This window comes from Astyanax mexicanus, chromosome 21 (assembly GCF_023375975.1).
Source record: "Astyanax mexicanus isolate ESR-SI-001 chromosome 21, AstMex3_surface, whole genome shotgun sequence".
Lineage (NCBI taxonomy): Eukaryota > Metazoa > Chordata > Actinopteri > Characiformes > Acestrorhamphidae > Astyanax > Astyanax mexicanus.
In genome coordinates, this window is record NC_064428.1 from 36,759,092 (window position 1) to 36,784,208 (window position 25,117).

Consider the following 25,117-nt stretch of genomic DNA (forward strand, 5'->3'; position numbering starts at 1 on the left):
GGCCCCCCCCCTCCACCGCCCCGGGGCCCTCGCACCGCTCCGCGCAGACGGACTCCCCCCCTGGCGCTCCGGGTAAAGCCGCCCCAGGTGCGCCGCGGTTCTCCGGAGCTCGCTCAGGTCCGCTCCCGCCCCGGCGCTGCGCGAGCCTCTGCGCAAACCGAGCATGAAAAATAACAAGGCGGCGGCGGCGGCGGCACGGGCGCAGCTTCGCCTCAAGCCCCGCCCACTGCCGCTTCTCATTGGTTGAGAACGCTGGATGGCGCGCTCTGATTGGACGCCCATTCAGCGCATCCCGGAGGGCACGGAGCGACGCGGTTGGTCGGACGATGAAGAATGAAAAAAAATATATATATATAAATAAAAAATCGGTTTTTATGATTATTTGGAGATTCAGCTCTGTAACAAAAAATGATACACTTAAAAATGAAAAATGAAAAGTTTCTTTGATTTTTCTCTGCAACATAATTAAGAGGAAGATGGATGATCACAAGCCATCTAACCAAACCGAACTGCTTGAATTTTTGCTCCAGGAGTAAAGCAGCATAAAGTTACCCAAAAGCAGTGTGTAAGACTGGTGGAGGAGAACATGATGCCAAGATGCATGAAAAAAAACTGTTTTTTATTTTAGTGTTTATGGATGGCTTACGAACAAAAAAGACAATATCAAATTTTAAATAAAAAATGCTAAGCTCAGGCTTCCAATCCAATAAACATTAAAAAACAGTTACTTATTTTATTAAGTTAAATTTAATGTGAAAATAGATTATGTTTTATAATATTACAGTCTTTGTGTAAAAAAAACAGCATTATTATTATTTATTTATTTATTTATTTTAAATGCTGGCAGATAATTAATGTCTGAAAGGCCTAAGCTTAATCCACCCTGTCACGGTAAAACATCACACTAATTAAAATAATGTTAGAAAATATAATTATGTGTAAGGGCTGGCTCCAGGGCTAGGCATCCTCCGGCCACCAGAGGGGGGCAACGGGCAGCCTCTGGTACCAATCAGGCCTAATCAGGCACACCTGTGGCCTGCTTTTAAAAGAGGGAGGAACACAGACCAGCAGTTGCTGTGTCTTTGTTGTGTGTGAGAGTGTGTGTGAGTAGCCAAGTGGCTGCTATACTTTTGAGCTCTCGAGTCCCTGAGATACTTTCTTTCTTTCTGTCCTTCTTTCTTTCCTTCCAACAAAGAAACAAACAAGAAAAAAGTCAAAAAAAAAAGAAAAAAATATATATTAATAGATAAACAAATAATTGAACTGTTTCCTTTTCTGTTTTTCATTTTTGTTTTCAGTTTACTTATTTTGTTGGAGGAGCCATTTTGTTTTGTTTAACTATTTTTCCCTACTCCTGGGAAAGCCAGCTTTCTCCTGGCATCCTTTGTTCTCTTTTTCCCGCCAAAATCCCCACATGAGGTGTTGGCTTTTCCTTAGTTTTCTACATCTTTTCTGGACCCACCTCTTCTAAAATCATCCCGACAATACCTCCCCACACCTGATTTGCTAGACGAGTGGTAGAGCGCTCGTCTAACAACCAAACCACAGTTTTTATTTAGTCCAACACAATCTGCTTGCAGTCTTGTCTACTCTGCTCTTGGGTCCTATTAACTACCTTCACTAGGTAGCTCACCCAGTTAGGTTGGATTGTGAATTAAAAGACCTGGGTTCGATTCCCTTTCTGGGTGAGCCGTTACATTATGTTTTAGAAACAGAATAAGAACAGGCACCATGAACAGTTCAACACGTCTACAACTCTAACTCAACCATGTTTATATAAAATTACTATTTTTTCTTAAATCATCCACCCTGTTGTGCAGCTGGCAGTAAGAGGGGTAATGAAAAGTGAAAATAAAACACAATTAAGGTGGAAAATATGCTTTTAATGTAGTTTCTGTGAAGAATATATAATATACTGTAGATATTATGAATTGTCAAATTAGTCAAGAAAAAAAAATAATCAAGTCAACGTCTTATTGATTTATTTTTAATGCACAATCAAAAATAAGTGATTTATAATTATACATTTTTTAATAATAATTTTTTTTTTTTTGGACGATAACATTTATTCTACTGTCCAATCGCAGTCGTTCTACAGTGAAAGTGAGGAACATGCTGCTCTTCAGACAGAGGGCTGAGGGACCTGGCCAGAGATGAAAAGACAGAGCATGAAAAGAGAAAGGACGAGTGCAAAGGGAGAGATGGGATGAATAAAAAGATGAATTTGTGTGTGTGTGTGTGTGTGTGTGTGTGTGTGTGAGGGTGGGGTTGGGGGTGGGTTTGAGTGGATCAAAAGGTGGAAGACACCAAAGACATTCCTGGTTGCCTGGAAACCCAAAGCAAAGCGGATCGAACGAGAGCAACAACAGATAAACGAATAAACAATAAACTACGGCATTGAAAACACAGACATTACAATGTATTAAAGCAGCAGTCCATAATATTTCTGCTTCTTTCAAAGTGAAAGCGGTAGTATTAATGAGATATGAGGGGGAAAATATTGTAACTAATGATATTAGTGTCCTGACACCACCCTCTCTACAGGGTCTAATATCTTCATTCTAAAACTGAGTGGTCTGGTAGGTTTGATGGATGTAATTGCTCTAATTGTCCCCATTTTCCCCCAATTTATTTGGCCAATTTTCCTAACCAATTTTGTTGTTACTCAGCTGTATATCCCCTCCATCACTAACGATGCTCCAGCACACGCCACCTCCAACACATGTGAAGTCAGACTCCGCCTCTTTTTGTACTGCTGCTGATGCAGCGACTCGGTTCTGATACAGCAGCTCACAGACGCAGCCTTGTGCTGATCCACATCACCCTAGGAGTGATGAGAGGAAAGAGCGCCATCTACTGTACACACCCAGAGAGAGCAAGGCCAACTGTGCTCTCTCGGGGCTCTGGCAGCTGATGGCAAGCTAAATGATCGGCAATTTAGATCACTCGGAGCCCTGTAATTACTCTATATTTTGACAGTATTACACAACTGAACAAAATGAACTAAACACTATATTCATTAACACAGAGTTTGCACACATTACAAAAGCATGGCTGTGGTAGAAAAAGAGGAAATCTATTGTACTTAATACATATATATATTAACTTTAATCATTGGCCAATAAGACAAATAAGACATTTTCACACCAATATTTGATGCTTTAGCTTTATTAATTTGTATAATTTTTTATCTCATGGACATCAGAAATGCACAAAGCAAAACTGGTTACATACAGAAAATGAAAATAGGAGGGAAAAGCACAGCAAACACGTGATTTAGATGTGAAAATGAGGTCGTGTCTGTGCGTATATATAATTGTAGTATTTATTTAATGCTTTTTAAGAATCATGCATTTTGTCTGCATGTGAAAATATCATGAAAATATATCGTCTATCATGAAACTTTCTTTACATATATACGTTTTTTTGTCTGATTTTATTATTTATATGTATATGTTTGAGTACAATTAACATTTATGTTTTATTCTATAAACTTTTCTGGCATGTTCTCCTCCACCAGTCTTACACACTGCTTTTGCATAACTTTATGCTGCTTTACTCCTGGCACAAAAATTCAAGCAGTTCAGTTTGGTGGTTTGATGGCTTTTGATCATCCATCATCCTCTTGATTACACTCCAGAGGTTTTTAATTGGAAAAACACTGAATTAAAAACTTTTGACTGGTACTGTAAACCTATAAATAGTAAAATCGGAGAATGGGATCATTTTTAGGCGCTCTCGTAATGTTTTCCAGAGCTGTATATGCAAAAGTATTAGCTATTATGATCATTTTTATGTTATCGATTTATTTAATAATATAGAGACATGACCTCAATGATTTTTGCTGACCTCAATATTGCCCATTGTGTTTCCTTAGCCAAGAGTGCCTATTAATGGGCTATCGTATTTCTTTAAAAACAATGTTTTTCTAAATAAAATTGTCCATATAATTTTAATAATTAAAAGATCACTGCTCTATTAAGGTAGCATGTGAGTGCATTAAAAAGTGATTGTATCATCATTATATCAGTAGCATAAATGTGTTTATTGCAATTATATCTGGGGCAATATATCACTGATGCATGCTGCAGAAAGTTCAGTTTAAGTTGTACATCCAAAGTTATCTAAATAATGTTCTAGTGCTCCCAGCCCGAGGAATCTGGCCTCGTATTTGCTCTCCTGGCCTTCTTCCGAGGTGGGCCAGTACTCCACCCAGTTCTCGGCTCTGAGAACGTATCGATAACTGGGAAAAAATGGGAAAAAAATATTTATATTGGGTAAAAAAAAACAATAGTTTAAGAAATATGGATATATATCTCTGTTAGATCCCTATAGTTTATATTAAAATACTGTTTCAATTTTTAAGAACACTTGGGGTATTGCCACAAAGCAGTTTGGGCCAACTGCCATATTATACTCAGAAACCGGGGTGTTGGCACAAGTGTGAAATACCCTACCAACTTCGGTAAATCCATTTGGCACCTTTCCTAAAAGTTCAACCCATTCCCTGAGGTAACACTTCATTATCAATTAATAATCAATTAATATACCTTATTAAAACTATCACTTACCCTTGGCTGACTCTCTGTGGCTCGGGTCCCATGATCAGGTAGTCCAGCCCCACCTTCAGATTCAGATATTTCTCACACTTACTATGAGATAAAAATTCCCTCTCGTCATCCTGCTTAACCCTATCAGTTCCTACAGGAAACAACACAAACAAACATGTTAATTACAGATCCAATCAGAACATTATGACTAGTGCATTTATAGTGCATTTTCATAACTATAAATGCACTCCTGAGGTAAATATATGCCTGAAAAAGCACTATTAAAGTATATTATAACCACCTCCACTGATTATCTTGTTATTATCCTGCTTTCCCCCTGTTCTTCAATACTCAGGACTCAGGTCTCTGCCCACAGGATAAAGTCCACAGGACGCTGCCCACAGGACTCTGCCCACAGGATGCTACCCACAAGTATCTGCCCACAAGTCTCTGCCCACTGCTTCCCACTTGACTCTACTTCCCACAAGACACTACCCACAGGACTGTACTGCCCACAGGATGCTAACCACAGAACTCTGCCCACAGGACGCTGCTTCCCACAGGACTCTGCCTCCCACAGGATTCTGCTTCCCACAGTACTCTGTCCAACAGTTGCTACCTACAAGATGCTACCCACAGGACGTTGCCCACAGAACTCTGCCCACAGGACGCTGCTTCCCACAGAACGCTTCCCACAAGACTCTGCCCAAAAGATGCTGCCCACAGGACTCTACTCGCAGGACTTTACCCACAGGACTCTGCCCAAAAGATGCTTCCCACAGGACTCTACTCGCAGGACTTTACCCACAGGACTCTGCCCAAAAGATGCTTCCCACAGGACTCTACTCGCAGGACTATACCCACAGGACTCTGCCCAAAAGATGCTACCCACAGGACTCTACTCGCAGGACTTTACCCACAGGACTCTGCTTCCCACAGGACCTACGGGAGACTGACCACAAGGCACAGCCCACGGGACACTGCCCACAGGACTCTACTTCTCAAAGGAAGCTGTGCACAGGACGCTACCCACAGAAATCTGCCTCCCACAGAATTCTGCCTAAAAGATGCTACCCACAAAACACTACCCACAAAACACTACCCACAGGACGCTGCCAACAGGACAGTACCCACAGGACTCTGCCCACAGGATGCTGTTTCCCACAGAACGCTTCCCACAGGACGCTGCCCACAGGACTCTGCCTCTCACAGGATTCTGCTTCCCACAGGACTCTGTCCAACAGATGCTACCTACAAAATGCTACCCACAGGACGCTGCTCACAGGACGTTGCTCAGTGTGTTCTGTGGTGCTCACCCTCTTTAAGGACCTGTAATATGGTGAAGGTGTAGGTGCGTATGGAGCCGTCCAGCACAACATCATTCAGCTTCACCTTATAAACTGGAACACAAAGATAAAACAGAAATATTTATTAAAGGACGATAAATCTAAAGTAGTACCAGTCATGTTGTTCGGGCCTTATTTGGGATATTGGTGCTAACACTGTTTTTTTTTTTTTATCGCAAATGAAACAGAATTTTTTACTTAATAAATTTACAAGTTATTGTAACTGAAATAGCCTTAAAATGAGGAGTATCTTACCGAAATCCCGCTGCTTACAGGCATCTTCTTTCCGCGTCAAATCTTCCGGCACTTCAGGCTCTTTTAGCTGAGCGCAGTTCGCTAATAGAAGTAAAGGTTTACATGTGAAAAAAAGTCTATTTTTTACGTTAATACAATTCCAGTTATAGATGCGATTATAGATTAACTACTGCACAGTACTGCATATACATTATACACTGCATTATTATGCGTTTTTTCATTATTTAAAAAGTTCTGTATTGTAGATTAATACTAATCTCATCCAAACGATGAATAAAAACATATGGAATTATTAAGTAAACAAAAAAGTGTTAAACAAACCAGAATATGTTTCATAATTAACATTCTTAGATGATCCGTTTTTCAGGCTTTCAGTTAACAGCTGTGCTGAACTCATCAAGAGTTAATTACTTGAATTTCTTGCCGATTAATGTGCTTGAGAGCATCGTATTTCATATTATGGCAAAGACTTCTCAACCAAGTAAATAAAAAAACAAAATTCATTCCGAAAAGAAGAATTTCAAAATACTTTTTTCAAGCATCTTCAAGTTCAGTCACCACAAAGATCATCAAAAACATTATAATGATGAAACTGGCATTCACCAGGACCGGCCCAGGAATGGAAGGATGAGAGTATTTTGGTTTGTTTAACACTGTTTTCCAAAAATCCGTTTAAATACTGCTGTCCCATGACTTTTGGCATATTTAATACATAGTATATATGTATTTATATATGTTGTACCTTCTGCACAGCTGCAGACCTCTGCAGGGCAGATGGTGTACAGAGTTCCACTCGTCCGCTCAGTGTCATAAAACTTCACACAGCTGTTTTCTGAAAAAAAAAAAAGATATAAATAAATGCACTACTAAATGCACTATTTATATATGACATAGTAGGGAATGTAGGAATTTACTGAATATTTGGCAACCAAAAATATTCATACGAAAATGTCAGAAAAAACACTTATGTGTTTGGTGTTCAGCCAAAATACTGAAAAGTGTTTTGCCTCAAAACTAAAACTGCAAGTTTAAGTTCATTTTATGCTCCGCTCGCACACACCGTCTGTTTACCATGTGAAGGACATAAACAGCTGTACGTGGCTAGGATAGTAACATTAGCTGAGCTAACTTAGCATTAGCATCTGTTTGTTTACCACAAGTAAAGGCTGCATTTCTTAGTTAGCAACATTTGACTAGAGTAGCACTGCTGATGTAAATTTAAGACTATAATTCCACTGCTCAGGTTTATACAGTACACATGCCTGAAAAAGCACTGCTAATGTAAATTCATGACTGTAAATTCATAATGTAAATGCCCTGCTGAGGTACATATAAGCCTGGACAAACACTGCTAAAGTAAATTTATGACTATAATTGCACTGCTGAGGTAAATATATATGCCTGGACAAACACTGCTTAAGTAAATTCATGACTATAATTGCACTGCTGAGGTAAAATATGCCTGGAAAAGCACTGCTAAAGTAAATTTATGACTGTAAATGCACTGCTGAGGTAAATATATGCCTGGACAAACACTGCCTAAGTAAATTCATGACTATAAATGCCCTGCTGAGGTAAAATATGCCTGGAAAAGCACTGCTAAGGTAAATTTATGACTGTAAATGCACTGCTGAGGTAAATATATGCCTGGACAAACACTGCTTAAGTAAATTCATGACTGTAAATGCCCTGCTGAGGTAAATATATGCCTGAAAAAGCATTGCTAAAATAAATTCATGACTATAACTGCACTGCTGAGGTAAATATATGCCTGAAAAAGCATTGCTAAAAAAAATCATGACTATAAGTGCACTGCAGAGGTAAATATATGCCTGAAAAACCACTGATAAAGTAAATTTATGACTGTAAATGCACTGCTGAGGTGAATCTATGCCTAGAAAAGCACAACCAAACTATACTGACAACAAAAATTGCACTGGTGAGGTAAACATATATGCCTAAAAAAGCAATCTTATGACAAAGAAATGCACTGCTAAGGAAAATATATGCCTGGAAAAGCATTGCTAAAGTAAATGCATGACTGTAAGTGCACTGCTGAGGGAAATGCCTGGAAAAGCACTAATAAAATAAATTTGTGACTATGACTGCACTGCTGAGGTAAATATGTGCCTAGAGAAACACTACCGAAGTACATTCATGACAAAAATGTCAAGTCAAGTCAAGTCAAGAGATGCACTGGTAAATATAGTGAAAAATGCTTAATTTGATTCACTTTTTGTCCAAAAAGTTAATTTCAACGTATCACTAATCAAAGGTGTGCTTTTTTTTCTCACCATTAGCGTAGTATTCATATACTGTGACTCCCACTGGCTGAGGAAGCCCAACATCTAACATCTTGTGCATCTTAAAAACGATTTTCTCAGGATATTTATTTGAGACCTAAAGAAAAAGAGAGAGAGAGAGAATAAGAGATGTAGTTAAACTGTAATTAACGGTTAAATAACTAGTAGTTGGATTTGAGTGAATCTGATTCTTTACCTTCTTCAGGTAGATGATGAGGGATCCTCTCTTTGAAAGCTGTTTATCCATCTCGAATCTGTGGATGTACTTGTCTGATCTCATCAGCTGAAAACAGATCACTTCATATCAGGTCTGATGATTCATAGTTTTATATTCTTCTAATTCAGAATAATTTTATACCTCTTTCAGATCGTTGGTATCCACTGTGAAGCCGGTCAGAATGCCGATGTCCAGTATGGTCATGGTGCTGTCTCGCTCTGTGTTCAGAAACCTGACGCAGAATTAAAGAATTAACCATCACACAGTTTACACAACTAATTTAATAACCTTAATAACTCACCAGTATTTAAATATGGATTTACATTCATAAAAATTCAGATTTGTCAATTTTCAGGTAAAAAAAAAAAAATAATATATATACATATATATACATTTTCTGTCACATCCTGGTCTCGTCTCGTGTCTCTGTGTGTCTTCCCCACGTGACCTGTGCTCCCCTGTGTCTCCCGTCTCAGTACCTTTCCACCACTTGTCTCATTTGTAGCTCCGCCCCTTCCCCAGGTGTTTCCAATTCTAGAGTGTTTCCTGTTTCTTTAAATAGCCCTCCTCTGCCACTTTGTCTCCGTCGGTCTTTGTACCTTCCCCTGTCGTTTGTCTCTCTCTGTGTTTCATAGCCTCTGTTCCTCGCGCCTTAGTCTCTGTGTTTATCTCTAGTTTTATGTTTCTAGTCTCTTGTTTATTTCAGTTAATTCCTTGTATATACCCCAGCTTTGTGTTGATTCCTAGTTTAGCTCCTTGTATATATTCCCTGTTTGTTTATGTATTATCTCTAGTTGGTTTAGTTTAGGTTCTTTGGTTTGTTTTGCTTTTTGGTTATTTGTTTATCTAGTTTCATTTATTTGGTTCACTCCCTTGTTCCTTGTATATATCTCCCTGTTCAGTATTTAAGTGTTTACTTGTTTCTTGTTTCTTTGTTACTTGTTATTTATTTATTAAATTATTATTTATTGATTTCACCCTACCTGCACTTGTGTCCGCTTTCCTCGTCACCCTGCCTGGGTACTCCTGACATTTTCTGATTTATAATATTCAGATACATAAATTTTGAGATCCATACATTTTCTAATTCAAACCGTAAATTTGTATATTAAAAATTTTCAGATTTACAAACTCAGAAATACAAATTTAGCCCAGATTTGTGTACAGATGTAAATATTATACTCTTTATCTCCGTATTTTAGATTAGATTAAATACCCCACAACAGTCACATTTTCAGTAAGTAGTGGGATTGCACAATAAATCATATTTTCATTTAATTTTAATATACTAAATGATGATATATATATATATATATATCATTTTTATACTAAGAAAAATTTTTTTTTTAGTAAAACAATCTTTTTTTCATACTTTTTTTATTTATTTAAATCTGTTAAAATTAAAATTTAGGCCAGAGGTTAAAAAATCAATCAACCAATCACAGAGCTGTTTCTCTAAAATTTTAGCTTAGCTTTTGCTTAGTGTACAGTATTTAGTTTAGCTATTTATTCTCTACACTTTATATTCGACAAGTTACATATTATTAAGTGCATTTCTTTATCAGCAAATTTCACCACACAATAAAAACATTGTTAAAAAAATCGCGATTAAATATTTCATGTCAGGTGATTTTTATTAAAGTATCTAAAATTTTGTTTCAAAAACTTACGCCAGCTTTGAGCTTAACAGTGCTCACTTCCATTACTTTCCATAACTACAATGGGGCGGCCATCTTTGTTTTTATTTTATTTGTTATTTTGTTTTGTTGGTTTATTTTGTTTTATAAATGCAACATTTGGTAGAAATGTTGTACTTACTTGGTTTCCACTGAAAGTGTATACGTCGCCAGAGCACCCATGGCCTCAGCTGCAAAAAATAAAAGTAATATATTTATTTATTGCAGTATAAAACAGTGCAGTCACATATATATCACCACATTAAAGCCTCTGTGAAGCTACATGTAGATTTTCTATTTAATTGGGTTCATTTATTCAGCCTTCTCTGCTTCCTCTTGTTGTCAACCTCATATAAATCTCTACATGCTGATCCCTGACCAATCAAAAGGCTGAAATAGCCCTGCCCCTCACTTCTAGTCTGAGCAACTGGAACCGTTGAGCTGGTAAGCTGTTGCTTAGCAACGATCTTACTAAGCAAGGACCACGCCCACACAGTTATCAGAGAAGTCTGCAGCGTGCATTTGTGCGATGTTTGAAGATATTGTCTTTCCAATTTAAACTTTGCTAAATGTTTATTTAGCAAATGATGTCCAATTTAGTAATATAAAATAATAATAAAAATGTTTCCAGAGGCTTTAAACCCAACACTTATAAGCATGAAAAAAAACATGACCAGTTATGATGGAAAAGCCTGGCCGGATTATTTCACTGTTTTTGTTTTAATCTAATGTTTTAGAATTAAATAATGAAATTTCAAACTTTAACAAGAAACAATGACAAACAAAAAAAGGGGCTAAGACGTACCGTTCCGGCTTCTGACAAATTCCACATTCAGATCGAAGTTATTGCACTTGGTCGAGTTTTCGTTCGGCATGGCGTAAAACCACGTGATGACCTGGTAGAGATAAAGATGAAGGTTAGCATTAGCATCTGTTTGTTTACCACAAGTAAAGGCTGCATTTCTTAGTTGGCAACATTTGACTAGAGTTGCACTGCTGAAATAAATTCATGATTGTAAATGCACCGCTGAGGTAAATGCATGCCTGAAAAAACACTCCTCAAATAAACCCATGACTGTAAATGCACTGCTGAGGTAAATATATGCCTGCAAAAAAGCACTGCTAAAGTATATTCATGAAAAATGCTAAAGATGCTAAAGTTAACTGACACATACTGTATCTGTACTGGTGGCTTCTATAGTATAGTTTAATAAATATACTATAGTAATGGTTAAATAACTAATGAGCCGATCACTTTCTGGCAAGTAGTAGTTTTGCTGTATTTAGTTGCATCCTGTAATTCTGAATTTTAGCATTTGGTTTAAGTATAACTTTGATTAATCATATTTGCTGATCTGAGATTTTTCTTTTGCCATTTAGGGACCGTAGGAAAAATACCAGACGGGAACATAAATTAGGCACTTATTAATGTCTTATTACTTGCTTAATTAAGCCTTAATTAGAATTTTGAAAATTATTTATTCACTAGTTATTATGCTTTATTCTTTGTAAGCGTTATTGGTGCTTAATTAGGGGTCTGTGATTAATTAAATATTAATTAATTTATTTTTAGTGTGTAATTAGTGATAAACAGAACCTCACTTTAGAATATGGTGCACATCTTGTTTTATTAGTGATTTATTAAGCTTTTATTAACTCTTAATAAACTCCAGCACAGCCATAACCTTACCAAACTCACACAGATCGAACTGCGGCCAATTATAATAACACTAATAACATGTAGAATTAGCTAACAGCTAATAATGCTTAATAATCTGCTTATAACAGGCTGCTAACATAACTGTTTATTGTGCACTATAAGAACTAATACAGCCGTTATTAATCATTTCCACATAATTAAGCACCAATAACACTTATAACACAGAATAAATCCTAATAAGTAGTCAATAAATAGTTTATAAAATGTCTAATTAAGGCATTTAATTACCAATAAATCTATTAAACTTTCTCCAGATGTGACCTCATGATGTCAAACGAAAGGTTAAATATATGTGAATGTTCTCATCTTACTGTTTGTTTGATATTTTGATAAAGTTTAAGCGATTTATTCATTACTCATATTGTCCGGTATTTTTCCCACGGTCCCTAAAGTGATATATGTTGTATAAACATTATAAAAATGTTGATTTAGATTTTTTTAAAGTCTATATTTGTGGTTCTGTTTTCATTAAGGCTATAGAAAAGCACAGTTCACTTACTGATATGGAGCCTTCTCCGTCTCCTCCAGCCGTCACGGTTAAATCACCATTAGCCTGAAACTGCAGAGTTTAAAAAATTTAAAAATATTTTGTATTAACCTTTTAGATTCATTTGTAATTAAATTAAAGCATATTTAATTTAAAATCATGAGTTTCAAACCAAACTGAACTGCTTGAATTTTTTGCACCAGGAGTAAAGCAGCATAAAGTTATCCAAAAGCAGTGTGTAAGACTGGTGGAGGAGAACATGATGCCAAGATGCATGAAAACTGTGATTAAAAACCAGTGTTATTCCACCAAATATTGATTTCTGAACTCTTAAAACTTTATGAATATGAACTTGTTTTCTTTGCATTATTTAAGGTCCGAAAGCTCTGCATCTTTTGTCTTATTTCAGCCATTTCTCCTTTTCTCTAAATAAATGATCTTAATGCAGGGGTGTCCAAACTTTTTTTGTTGGGGGCCAGAAGGAGAAATATATTTAAAGTAGGGCTCGACACTGAACATTCAAACAGAGGGGCTTAAATACAAGAGGAGAGTGAGAAACACCTGGGCTAGGATGACGAGGGGGCGGGGTTATAGACAAGACACAGGTGAGAACACTAATAGCTAGGGCAGGGCTGGGGCGGAGCTAGGGTGGAGACAGGTACAAAAACAACAACACAAGCACATGGCTGGGAACACTTGACAGGAAAACAGAGGGGCAGGAGCACAAGAGACCAAATAAGGGAGAAACAGAAGACAGACATGGGCTAATCTGTCTCCTCTGCCTGCCCGTCACCGCCACACTCCTCCTGCTGGACGGAGCCATAAAGTTATGTAATTCTGCTCCACTTGGTTTCCGGGTAATGTTTCATTTCATGATGTCTCTTAAAGTTGTCATAATTAAACTCCTTAATTATGACCACTTTTAGACTCTTTGGCCCTTTTTCCTGCACTAGAATTGCGCACTCTCTCTGCTTTTAGACTCTTTGGCCGTTTTTTCTGCACTAGAATTGCGCACTCTCTCTGCTTTTAGACTCTTTGGCCCTTTTTTCTGCACTAGAATTGCGCACTCTCTCTGCTTTTAGACTCTTTGGCCGTTTTTTTCTGTGCTAGAAATGCGCACTCTCTCCGCACTCTTTTTTTTCTAGAAATGTGCACTCTCTCCGCTTTTAGACTCTTTGGCCGTTTTTTTCTGTGCTAGAAATGCGCACTCTCTCCGCTTTTAGACTCCTTGGCCCTTTTTTTCTGTGCTAGAAATGCGCACTCTCTCCGCTTTTAGACTCCTTGGCCCTTTTTTCTGCACTAGAATTGCGCACTCTCTCTGCTTTTAGACTCTTTGGCCGTTTTTTCTGTGCTAGAAATGCGCACTCTCTCCGCTTTTAGACTCCTTGGCCCTTTTTTCTGCGCTAGAATTGCGCACTCTCTCTGCTTTTAGACTCTTTGGCCCTTTTTTCTGCACTAGAATTGCGCACTCTCTCTGCTTTTAGACTCTTTGGCCCTTTTTTCTGTGCTAGAAATGCGCACCCTCTCCGCTTTTACACTCTTTGGCCGTTTTTTCTGTGCTAGAAATGCGCACTCTCTCCGCTTTTAGACTCCTTGGCCCTTTTTTCTGCGCTAGAATTGCGCACTCTCTCTGCTTTTAGACTCTTTGGCCCTTTTTTCTGCACTAGAATTGCGCACTCTCTCCGCTTTTAGACTCTTTGGCCCTTTTTTCTGTGCTAGAAATGCGCACCCTCTCCGCTTTTAGACTCTTTGGCCCTTTTTTCTGTGCTAGAAATGCGCACCCTCTCCGCTTTTAGACTCTTTGGCCTGTTTTTCTGCGCTAGAACTGCGCACCCGAATGCGAATTTGGGAGAAATGTTGTCATTAGTTTATAGAATAAAACAACAATGTTCATTTTACTCAAACATAAACCTATAAATAGCAAAATCATATTTTTTTTTCCCAGAGCTGTATGTGTACACTATTTCTGAAAAAGAAATAGTTGCAAAAATAATTGCACCCAGAAGGAACTGCAGTGTACAAACTTAGGTCTCAGTTTGCAGTTGTGAATAATCGATTAGTCGATGCCGAAATTTGGATTTGACAGTGATATTGTTATAATAGTCGATTATGTCGATTAATCGTCACAGCCCAACAGTTTACCCTGTCCGAGCGCTGGATGCCTTTGCTGAATTTGCTGAAGGTGGTGGAGAAGCTGGTTCTCCTGGCGGTGGAGGTGACGGAGACGTTCATGCCTCCTGTGGGTGATGGTCTGATTGTCATGTATTTTGACATGGCGTCGAACACCACGGCTGTAGCCTGAGGATAAAAAACAGAACAGAGTTATTATCCTAATAAGTACAGCATAAACACAACACTGAGCACCACCGGACAGGAAGTACAGTGGAAACGAGCCAATCAGAGGCAAGAGTTCCTAGCTTTCTCTGTTGCTAGGGCTGCAAAGAATGAATATTTTGGTAGTCGATTATTTTGCAGATTAGTTGACTGGATGACGATTATTTCGGTCATGCCCTCAATTTCTGTTTTGGCAGTCGATTAATCTATCAAATATTTTCCCAATTATTCAGTTAATCGGCTACTCAACGATTAATTCTGCCATGCCCTCTATCTCTGCTTCCTGTTGGGGGACAACTTAATCATTGTTTTGATAGTTGACTAATCTGTCAAATACTTTCCAGATTAGTCGATTAATCATTTGGTTGACTACTCATCAATTATTTATGTCATTACCTCCACCTCTGTTTTTTATAGGGTTACAATTAAACGAATGTATTTGGTAGTCGATTATGTTGCAGATTAGTCGACTGGATGATGATTAGTCCGGTCATGCCCTCAATTTCTGTTTTGGCAGTCGATTAATCTATCAAATATTTTCCCGATTATTCAGTTAATCGGCTACTCAGCGATTAATTCTGCCATGCCCCCCATCTCTGCTTCCTGTGGGGTACAACTTAATGATTGTGTCACGGAAGGGGGATGACCCAGGCAGGGTGACGAGGAGACGGACGCAAGTGCAGGTAGTGTGAAAATAAATAATAATTTAATAAATAAATAACAAGTAAACAAGGAACAAGTAACATGAAACAAAGATACACAAATAACCAATAACCAAAACAAATCAGAGAACATAAACTAAACCAACTAGAGATAATAAATAAACAGGGAATATATATATACAAAGGAAGAAACTAGAAATAAACAAGGAAATAAACTATAAACAAGAAATAAACGAGAAACAAATGACTAAGGCTATAGAAGACAAGGAAACACTGAGAAACGCTTTGAAACACAGAGAGAGACGAACGACAGGTGAAGGTGCAAAGACCGACGGAGACAAAGTGGCAGAGGAGGGCTATTTAAAGAAACAGGAAACACACTATAATTGGAAACACCTGGGGAAGGGGCGGAGCTACAAATGAGACAAGTGGTGGAAAGGTACTGAGACGGGAGACACAGGGGAGCATAGGTCACGTGGGGAAGACACACAGAGACACGAGACCAGGATGTGACAGATTGTTTTGATAGTTGACTAATCTGTTAAAAATTTTCCCGATTACTCGATTAATCACTTGGTCGACTACTCATCAATTATTTCTGTCATTACCCCCACCTCTGCTTTCTATGGGGTGCAACTAAATGATTGTTTGGTAGTCAACTAATCTTTCAAATATTTTCCCGATTAGTCAGTTAATCGACTACTCAATGATTATTTTTATTTCTATTATTATATATTATTTCTGACATGTCCTATGAGCATGGCTCATGTTTCTTTCTTTCTCTATCATTAGTGGCATAACTAAATTATTGTTTTGTTCAGTAGTCAAGTAATCAACTTATCGTACAAAATATTCAAAAGATTAGTTGAAATGTTATTCCTGTCACGCCCTTCGTTTTCTGCCTTTCTCCTATTTTGTTCCTAATTTGTTCCTATTTTCTTGATCATTAGGGCTACAACTTAATGATTGTTTTGGTAGTCGAATAATCTGTCAAATATTTTACCGATTAGTCGATTAGTTGACTAGTCAGTGATTATTTCTGTTGTGCCCCCCCCCCCCCATCTCTGCTTTCTGTGAGCATGTTTCCTGTTCCTACCGTTCTCTATCATTAGGGGTACAACTTATGATTGTTTTGGAAGTCGATTAATCCGTCAAATAGTTTTCTTATTAGTCGAATAGTTGCTGGTTATTAATGTCATATCTTAATGAAAAGAGAATATGAAACTTAAGCTTGATAGCTTAATCAAATATATTTGTAACATTAACATGCAATCACAATACAAATAATTAAATTAATTATTTAATTAATTAGTCAAAGTCAGAGTCAAAGTTATAAGTTGGAACTTATAAGGCTATGGTTTCATTACGATTATTCGACAGTAAAATTTGAAGTTGACTAGCTTTTATAAATAAAATGAATTAAAATGTTGACTAATCGCTGCAGTTCTACTGCTTAACTAGAAAGTGTAAAACAAACCCTATGAATTTTAATCTTATTAATTTTAGAATAATCGATAAATAGTCAGCAGATTAATCGACTAATCGAAAAAAGTGTTTCTCAGATGAATTGATTAAAAATTGCATGAAATTAAAAGCTGTTTGCAGGCTGAGGTGTGACTGTTCCTCACCTGAGTGGACCGATATCCACCTTCATATTTCTGTTCACTCTTCAGCCACTTCATGACCGGAGCGGCCTTTTTCAGATCCTCGATCTTCAGGAGGGTCAGCAGAGCGTAACCTGTGGCCTCCAGGGTAAAGTGATGACCTTCCCTGACCGGCCAATGAGAGGCATCTATAACACACACATCCACCAACCAACACTCAGTATTATATATTTTATGATTTTATATTCATATATTTACAATAAAACTTTTCTGTAATTTTGTCATTGCAGCAGAGCTGAGCAATATGATGATATTTTATTGTATTGTGATAAATATTATTATCATATAAAAAATATATGCTGTAGAGGTCTGCATTCCCTTGGGAGCCATCAGATTATCCTGCGGCACAGGGCAGAATTTAATTTAATTGTTATTGGTGGGAGCGGGACCACATATACATGTACAGTGCCTTGCAAAAGTATTGACCCCCTTGGATTATTTCCCTATTTTACTACATTACAACCTGTATGTATTTTTTTTATCTGAATTGAATGTGATGCATCTGCACAAAATAGTCTACGTTTTAGAAGTGAAATGAGAAAAAATATATATGTATATAAAGAAAATATGAAAATAAAAAACTGAAAATTGGCATGTGCATATGTATTCACCCCCTTTGTTATGAAGCCCCTAAAAAGTTCTGGTGCAACCAATTACCTTCAGAAGAACATGCTTAGTGAAATGAAGGACACCTGTGTGCAATCTAAGTGTCACATGATCTGTCAGTATATATATACCTTTTCTGAAAGGCCCCAGAGGCTGCAACACCATTAAGCTAACCAAACAACACCATGAAGACCAAGGAGCTCTCCAAGCAAGTCAGGGATAAAGTTGTAGAGAAGTATGAGTCAGGGTTGGGTTATAAAAAAATATCCAAATCTCTGATGATCCCCCGGAGCTCCATCAAATCCATCATCATCAAATGGAAAGAACATGGTACCACAACAAACCTGCCAAGAGAGGGCCGCCCACCAAAACTCTCAGCCCGGTCAAGGAGGGCATTAATCAGAGAGGCAGCACAGAGACCAAAGGTAACCCTGAAGGAGCTGCAGAGTTCCCAAGCAGAGACTGGAGTATCTGTCCATATGACCACAATAAACCGTACACTCCATAGAGTTGGGCTTTATGGAAGAGTGGCCAGAAAAGAACCTTTACTTACAGGCAAAAATAGGAAGGCTCGTTTCGAGTTTGCAAAAAGGCATGTGGGAGACTCCCAAACTGTATGGAGGAAGGTACTGTGGTCAGATGAGACCAAAATTGAACTTTTTGGCCACCAAGGAAAACGCTATGTCTGGCGCAAACCCAACACATCTCATCACCCCAAGAACACCATCCCCACAGTGAAACATGGTGGTGGAAGCATCATGCTGTGGGGATGTTTTTCAGCAGCAGGGACTGGAAAACTGGTCCGAGTCGAGGGGAAGATGGATGGTGCTAAATACAGGGATATTCTTGAGCAAAACCTGTTTACGTCTGTCAGTGATTTGAGACTAGGGCGGAGATTTACCTTCCAACAGGACAATGACCCAAAGCATACTGCTAAAGCAACACTTGAGTGGTTCAAGAGGAAACGTGTAAACATATTGGAATGGCCTAGTCAAAGCCCAGACCTTAATCCAATTGAGAATCTGTGGTCAGACTTGAAGATTGCTGTTCACCAACGGAAACCATCTAACTTAAAGGAGCTGGAGCAGTTTTGCCATGAGGAATGGGCAAAAATTCCAGTGGCAAGATGTGGCAAGCTCATAGAGACTTATCCAAAGCGACTTGCAGCTGTAATTGCTGCAAAAGGTGGCTCTACAAAGTACTGAATTATGGGGGTGAATAGTTATGCACACTGATGTTTTCAGTTATTTTGTCCTATTTGTTGTTTGCTTCACAATAAAATAAATGTTAAATGTAGAAAGTTGTATGCATGGTCTGTAAATTAAATGATGCAGACCCTCAAATATTCCCTTTGAATTCCAGGTTGTGAGGTAACAAAATGTGAAAAATGTAAAGGGGTATGAATACTTTTGCAAGGCACTGTAGAATTGCAAATTAATAAATAAATTAACACTGCAAATTAATAAATAGTATAGAAAACAATAATAATAAATCAGTAGGGTCAATAATAATAATTCACCTGACCCACACACTATTTAAATCTAATATTGCACACTTTTAATACTTTATTTCTTGTATTTATATTGTAATTACTTTTTATTTTTTAATATGCCTTGTAACTTTCTTGTCTACATTGTTCTGTATTATGTCTTTAATTTATTTCTTTTATTCCAACTGTTTTCATTTTAATCCTGGTTTAAATGTCATATTATGTACATATAATTTGCATTACATATTTTCTTTCTTTTTCAAATTCAAAATAAAAATATTTTCATTCAGAGCATTTATTTACAGAAAATGAGAAATGGCTGAAAAAAAACAAAAACACAAATAAAACAAAACAAATTTCAGAAATCAATATTTGGTGGAATAACCCTGTTTTTTAATCACAGTTTTTATGCATCTTGGCATCATGTTCTCCTCCACCAGTCTTACACACTGCTTTTGGATAACCATCTTGGTTTGATGGCTTGTGATCATCCATCTTCCTCTTGATTATATTCCAGAGGTTTTTAATTTGGTAAAATCAAAGAAACTCATCGTTTTTAAGTGCTCTCTTATTTTTTTTTCCAGAGCTGTATGTAATTACTAAACGATTCAGAAGTGTTAAATTCTGAGAATTTCAAATAAGGTTTGTTTAAAGATTGCTTTTCTATAATTTACCTTAAAATATGAAAGGCAACAACAACAAAAAAGAATGTTTATGTTAATGTTCTTTGTTATCAGGGTTTGATATAACTTATGACTAATTGTTAAAACTTGAAGGGTAAATCCAGTGTATTCTATCAGGTTCAAATTTTTGAATTTTTGGAGGATATGAAGCAGTTTTTTGTTACTATGATGGTGAAATCTCGGTGTACGGTCTTACCTGGAGAGGCATATCTGAACAACAGTTCAGACTTCAGTTTGTTAGCGTTAGCTAGAGCGTAGGACGCCATGGTAACGGCGTACGGGTCGGTTTGTGTGCCGATGTTGCGCTCGATGAATCCTAAAGCCTTGTTCATGCTCGACTGCAGACTCTGAAAACGTAAAAAAACTGCATTACTGACAAAAATTACAATTTTATACCAAGGAAAAATGTAAATCTGAACAAAATCATCTGTTAAACAAAATCTCCAAAACAGCAAAAAACCTTCTAAACTTTCAATGGAAGTCAATGTAAAAAGAGTTTATTTCAGGTAATTTTGAAGTATTTCTATTGATGCGTTCATCAAAGATTTTTTTGCACAGTGTAAGGGACAGTTTGTCTGTTCAAATTATGTAGTAAACTAAAAATTGACAAAAATACAGATACTTGTTTTTCATTGGACAGAGACAATTTCATTTAATTTCATTTTTGCAACCCTTACAGTCATTATTTTTACATTCACATTTAAATACCTATTATTAAATCCTTAAAATGTCTTAAGAAGAAAAACAAGTGCAATTAATCGCAATTAATCAAAGAACATTTTTGCAATTAATCAGACTATTTTTTTAGATTAATTGATTGACACCACTAATATAATATAATTATATTTAACAATCCATACATTTGTTCTTTTTTTACATTTAAAAATCCAATATTAAATACTTCAGTCTTAAGAAGAAAAAACAGTGCTATTAATCACAATTAATCACGTATTGTTGTTGCGATTAATCCGATTAACTTTTACAATTAATCGATTGACACTATTAATATTAAGTTGAACAGTTAAATCACAAAATATCTTGGGTTTATATTGTTTCCAATCAAATAAAAAACAAAGTAAATTAAAATAATTTCATATGGCAAGTGGAATTATTTCATTCTACTTACGTTGACTTTCTCAGCGCAGATTTGGCTGGACTCCTGTAGAGCGAGGAGTACGAAAGCCGTCATTGAGAGCTGTGTAGATTTGCCCTGTGTAGAGTTGGAATAAAGTTAATAAAATACATAAGATCACTGTAAATACATAAAGTTCGTAAGGCTAAGTACTTCGTAACTTTCTATCTAACAACATTATTAAAATTAAGCTGCAATAATTAATATTATTGTGATTGTATGACATCGGTATACAAATGACTTGATATCCCTGTAATGCATTTAGAAATGCATAGTACATTAGTAAAAAACACTTCTGAGGTAAATTCTTAGTTAGAATATCACTGCTAAAGTAAATTCATAATTAGAATAGCACTATTGAGGTAAATGTATGATTAGATTAACACTTGTGAGGTAAATGCATGATGAGATTAGCACTACTGAGGTAAATACATGATTAGAATAGAAATTCTGAAGTAAATTCATAATTAGAGTAGCACTACTGAGGTAACTGTGTGATTAGAATAGTGCTAATGAGGAAAATACAATATTAGATTAGCATTACTAAATTAAATGAATGTTTAGATTAGCTCTACTAAGGTAAATACACGATTGGAATAGAATTTCTAAAGTAAAGTCATTATTAGAGGTAAATTTATGACTAGAATAGCACTACTGCACTATAGCACTACTGAGGTAATTTTTTTATTAGAATAGCACTACTAAGGTAAATTTACCATTAGAACAGCACTACTGAGGTATATTTATGATTATAATAGCACTACAGAAGTAAATACATGATTAGAGAAGCATTTCCGAGGTTTTTCTTAAAATAGCACTAATGAGGTAAATGTTTTATTACAATAGCACTACTGAAGTAAATACATGATTAGAATAGCACGACTGATACAAATTCATTATTAGAATAGCACTACTGAGGTAAATTTATGATTACAATATCACTACTGAGGTAAATTTATGATTACAATAGCACTACTGAGGTAAAAGCATATTTAAATTGGCATTACTGAAGTAAATAGATGATCAGAACTTAATTAAAACAGCTTTTTCCAGCTTAATTTCTAAGTTTTATTTAAAGCTTTGACCTGCTGGAATAACGTACCCCCATAGCGCTGGAGGAAACAGCATGAAGCTCCTGAAAAACCCCATCAGGCAACTGTGCGCTGAGGATCAGCCAGCGGACGGCGTTACAGATCACATCCGGGTCTATAGTGACCAGATTACTCGCCTTACTGAACATCTTCACTACATACGCTGTTAACCTACACACACACACACACACACGGTTACAGCATACACACATACACACTTCACCGAGAACAAAAAACATACCAATACACAACACAGCTCAAACCTTTAATTAAACAATTAAAAAGATAATTCACATAGAGCAATTACTGTACAATTATTCTTAATTAAGTCTGTGCACAATCTCGCATTACTGAAATAAATGCATGACTAAAATATCATTAGAAAGGTACTTTAATCTATTTATGAGTAGATTAGCAGTGCTGAGGTAAATTCTTGATTAGAATAGCACTAGTGAAGTGAATTCATGATTAGAATAGCACTGCTGAGGTGTAAATGTATGATTAGAATAACACAGCTGAAGTAAATGTATGATTAGCATAGCACAGCTGAAGTAAATTCATGATTATAATAGCACTGATTAAGTAAATTTACGTATAGAATCGCACTGCTGAAGTAAATTTATGACTAAAATAACACAGCTGAAGTAAATGTATGATTAGAATATCACTACTATGGTAAATGCATGATTCAAATAGTTCTACTAAGGCTAATGTATGATTTTATTAGCACTGCTGAAGTAAATTCATGATTAGAATAGTATTGCTGAGGTAAATGTATGATTAGAATAGCACTGCTGAAGTATGAATGCATAGGCGTAGGAACCGGGGGGGATGGGGGGGACATGTCCCACCCAATATTAGAAACAGGTGGATTTGTCCCCCCCAAAAATGATATCAGTTCGCTCAGGTCAGCTGTACTATTAATGAGGAGACAGACCGGACCAATCACGGAGCCGGTTCAGGTATTAAGTCACGCCTCTCAGTAGAAACAGCCAATCAGCTTGCTGGTTTTGCGGCGCGCGGAGCAGAGGCAGTTTGCTGTTGGGGAAGCCCCGCCCCCTCGCTGTGAGATTTAGCAGCGGGATCGGGACGCAGCAGCTTCATCTGATTTTAAAACAGATCTGGATATACGGAGATTTTTCTTAAAGAAAGGTAACGATAGGCTAACCACTTCAACTGTGATGATATGTTTCTGATAGCTGGTTAAAAATACACGTCTCTGAATCAGCACACAGTTTAAACCCACTGTGATTAATACACTGCAGCTGTGTTAGTGAGTTAGCTTATCTTTGGAATTAGCTAGATTGGGAGTCAGGGTTAAAGGAAAAAAATAAAATATATATGTAATGTTTCCCTGTACCTGATCAGCTAATCACTTTAATTTTCAAACTGTTTATTCATTTAGGATTACAGGACTTACTGTGAGCTATAATGAACGAAAATTGATTTAGCTAACTAGTTATCTAGAAGCTGGATGTAGATGATCGCCAGAATTTCGTACAGTACTTTAAGTTGGTAGTTTAAAGCAGTTACTTAACCCCGATCACTGCCCTAAACTAGTGTTTTCCACCTGATCAGCTAATAAACAGAGTTTACCTGTTAAAATCCTTTAGCCCCCTATGGAGCCTAAATTAATCATGTATATCCACCAGAGGAAGCTCTAGAATATGCAGAACAGTTTTAATATGCAGTAGAATATATAAGAACTGGGTTGAGAAACACTGCTGTAACGTGACTTCTGTTCATTTGTATTTCACTGTAAGACCACATATCCTGACGTTTATAAAAGTCTCTATGAAACGTAAAGTTACATTCTTTTACATAAAAGGACACCATCTTAAGAAGAGCTCTCAGTAGAAAAAAATAAAAGTGCAGGAGAAAATGTAAATATACAACAGAATTGACATGCCAATACATAATAATAATAATAATAATAATAATAATAATAATAACAATAATAATAATCTGTTATATTATTTTAAATATTAGGTGATAACCAGGGGCGTAGCAGCAAATTCTGGGCCCTGTACACCCTCTATGTTAATGGGCCCCTATCCATACCAGTAAACAAAGGAAAGTGAGCGAAAAAAAAATCTGGATTTTCATGGGCCCCTCTCCCTACTCGGGCCCTGGGTAGTCAGGTCCACTTTTCCCCCCACTACCACGCCCATGGTGATAACTCAGACATTGCTTGCATAATTTTTCTAACAACAGTAGCTGTAATGTGGAGTAACAGGTTGTAAAATCACCTTATAATAATAATTTACTTTTAATTAAAAGTAATTTCCACAAATGTTGTTCTAGCAAACTATTGGGTGGGCTTGGGTTCATATTGGCAAATGTGTCCCCCCCAATATCAAGCCCGCTCCTACGCCCTTGTATGAATGTATGATTACTTGAGCATTTTTTTATTCACACTGTAATTGCGTTAAACACTGTTATTGCGTGATTTTATTAAAACTTTACAACACTGATATTCTGCTTATATATTATTATAATAATGCAGTTATACTCTTTTAAAGAGCACTGAACGATCATTAACAAGGAAACAATAAAAAGAATAATAATAATAAAAGGACTGACCAAGTGCTGCCTGGTGAGCTATGAAAAATTGAAAATTCTCCAGATGGCTTGCGATAGCTGAGCTGGTTTGTATAGCCTGGAATAAGAGAAAGAAAGCATTTTAAGACATTTATTAAAGGTCTTATTCCATCGTTTTTTCCTTTATTTTAAAATGTCTAGTTGTGTCTCTAAAATGAAGGAAAGGTATGTGAGCTGTTTTTTCGTAAAGAAAAAAAAAAAAGGTGATCCGGTATAACGCTGCTTTAGTCTGGTGGAAGAGTGGAGGGGTGGGGAGAAACGATAGGATTTTGGCTCTTGCTCATGAATATTCATACAAACA

At 36.8% G+C, this 25,117-nt stretch overlaps 1 protein-coding gene across 1 annotated transcript in view; it reads right to left on the reverse strand.

Annotated features, from left to right (window-relative positions):
- Window positions 1-3,152: 3,152 nt before the first annotated feature.
- The window catches only part of LOC103023561 (complement C3), a 68,147-nt gene continuing 46,182 nt past the window's right edge, over window positions 3,153-25,117 (reverse strand). The window contains exons 25-41 of the mRNA XM_049469867.1: window positions 24,799-24,874; window positions 22,227-22,386; window positions 21,119-21,202; window positions 20,189-20,339; window positions 17,179-17,342; window positions 14,697-14,852; window positions 12,567-12,626; window positions 11,153-11,243; window positions 10,490-10,538; window positions 8,813-8,903; window positions 8,651-8,737; window positions 8,446-8,551; window positions 6,894-6,983; window positions 6,152-6,232; window positions 5,867-5,950; window positions 4,572-4,701; window positions 3,153-4,243 (exon numbers count right to left, since the gene is read on the reverse strand). Of these exons, the coding sequence (XP_049325824.1) occupies window positions 4,102-4,243; window positions 4,572-4,701; window positions 5,867-5,950; window positions 6,152-6,232; window positions 6,894-6,983; window positions 8,446-8,551; window positions 8,651-8,737; window positions 8,813-8,903; window positions 10,490-10,538; window positions 11,153-11,243; window positions 12,567-12,626; window positions 14,697-14,852; window positions 17,179-17,342; window positions 20,189-20,339; window positions 21,119-21,202; window positions 22,227-22,386; window positions 24,799-24,874 (1,802 nt within the window). The 3' untranslated portion in view covers window positions 3,153-4,101. The remainder of the gene's footprint in view (window positions 4,244-4,571; window positions 4,702-5,866; window positions 5,951-6,151; window positions 6,233-6,893; window positions 6,984-8,445; window positions 8,552-8,650; window positions 8,738-8,812; window positions 8,904-10,489; window positions 10,539-11,152; window positions 11,244-12,566; window positions 12,627-14,696; window positions 14,853-17,178; window positions 17,343-20,188; window positions 20,340-21,118; window positions 21,203-22,226; window positions 22,387-24,798; window positions 24,875-25,117) is intronic.